The following is a 1,731-nucleotide window of genomic DNA, read 5'->3' on the forward strand; positions in this document are numbered from 1 at the left end:
CAGGAGGATCTCTTGAACTCGGGAGGTGGAGGTTGCAGTGAGCTGAGATCGTGCTGCTGCACTCCAGCCTGGGCAACAGAGTGAGACTCTGTCTTTAAAAAAAAAAAAAAAAGAACAGAAATTTATTTCTCATAGTTCTAGAGGCTGGGATGTCCAAGATCAAGGCACTGGCATCTGGGACTTCCCAGTCTGCAGAACTGCAAGAAAGTAAATTTCTCTTCTTTACAAATTTACTCGGTTTCAGGTACTCTGGCATAGAAGCACAAAGGGACTCAGATAGTGTCCCTTTACAGATGAGGCATCTGAAGCACAGAGAGGTTAAATTACCTGCCTAAGGTCACACAGCAAGGAAGTGGCAGAGGCAGGATTTGCCTTTTTGTTTTGTTTTGTTTTGTTTTTTTTGAGATGGAGTCTTGCTCTGTCATCCAGGCTGGAGTGCAGCAGTGCTCAGCTCACTGCAACCTCCGTCTCCTGATTTCAAGTGATTTTCTGTCCTCAGCCTCCTGAGTAGCTGGGATTGCAGGTGCCTGCCACCACGCCTGGCTAATTTTTGTATTTTCAGTAGAGATGGGGTTTCACCATGTTGGCCAGGCTGGTCTTGAACTCCTGATCTCAAGTCATCTGCCCGCCTTGGTTTCCCAAAGTGCTGGGATTACAGGCCCAGCCAGAGGTAGAATTTGAATCCAGGAAGTCTTACTCACCACACTCTCATATCTAGAATCTAGGTTCTTCTCCAGTCCACCACCTAATTCCTGTGTAGCTTTGTTCTTCTCTGCAAAAAAAAATACCCTTTCTGGCTTCTCCACCAAATCATTTCTCTTTCTTCCTAGACTAGCTCTTACGTCTCCTCCTCCAGGAAGCCTTCCCTACTTTTGCTCTCCAGGCCACAGATTCCTCCCCCTATCCTTGCCCTGACTCTGTGGAGCTGGGAATATCTATGTGAACATGCTGGAGGTTCTTTGAGAGCTTGAGTCTCCAGCCTCACTTCATGCAGGGCAAGACACAGATGGGACAGCAGTACACCTTCTGCAGACCCAAGAAGTTTGGTCCCAGAACTCTACCCCCTGACTCACCTGTCCCTGGGTCTGACCACAGTAGCAATCCGAGTAGGATCCAGAGGACACCCTGGGCCATTGTTGCCGGGTTCCAGCTTCCAAAGGATATTCCTAGTTGGCCTCGGCAGAGAACCTCGGCAGTGCTGGATGGAGACAGGCACAGAGAACTGAGCAGAGCCTTTGGCCTCTGTCAAAGTCCAGTGGTGAATGACAGACCTGCCTCTCGTAGAGCTGTGGGCAGGAGGCAGCAGGGACATGGGGCAGCGTACCCTGGGTCAAGGTCATCTGGGCCTCATGGTCTCCCCCAGTCTCTTCTGTTCCTCCTAGGCTGAGGTCAGTGGTCAGGAAGCCAGGCCCATCCCCAGTGGGGCCTGGAGACCAGGTGGTTCAGGCTCCCTAAACTCTGCCTATTCTCCAGAGAGGCCAACCCAGCAAGCCCTGTCCCCTCCCCATGGTGACAGCTCTGTAGCCACTGCTGGCCACCAGAGGGGACTCTCAGCTGCCGCCTGCTGTACTGGTAAGGCCAGCTGTGTTGAGGGAGAAGAGAGAAGCAGAGGCCTGAAGTTGGCACTGCCTTCTGCTTTTTTTTTTTGCAACCAACACTTCAGGCTCAGGCACAGCATGGGTGCGGGGGCTGAGGACGGTGTTTGCTGAGGCCTGAAGTTGGCACTGCCTC

The 1,731-nt window shown here is 51.9% G+C and overlaps 1 protein-coding gene across 1 annotated transcript in view; it reads right to left on the reverse strand.

The window, feature by feature from the left end:
- The window catches only part of PGLYRP2 (peptidoglycan recognition protein 2), an 11,037-nt gene extending 9,430 nt beyond the window's left edge, over positions 1-1,607 (reverse strand). The window contains exon 1 of the mRNA XM_011953231.1: positions 1,074-1,607. Within this exon, the coding sequence (XP_011808621.1) occupies positions 1,074-1,134 (61 nt within the window). The 5' untranslated portion in view covers positions 1,135-1,607. The remainder of the gene's footprint in view (positions 1-1,073) is intronic.
- Between the last annotated feature and the right edge of the window lie 124 nt (positions 1,608-1,731).

The sequence above is a fragment of the Colobus angolensis genome, unplaced genomic scaffold (assembly GCF_000951035.1).
Source record: "Colobus angolensis palliatus isolate OR3802 unplaced genomic scaffold, Cang.pa_1.0 Scaffold36, whole genome shotgun sequence".
Lineage (NCBI taxonomy): Eukaryota > Metazoa > Chordata > Mammalia > Primates > Cercopithecidae > Colobus > Colobus angolensis.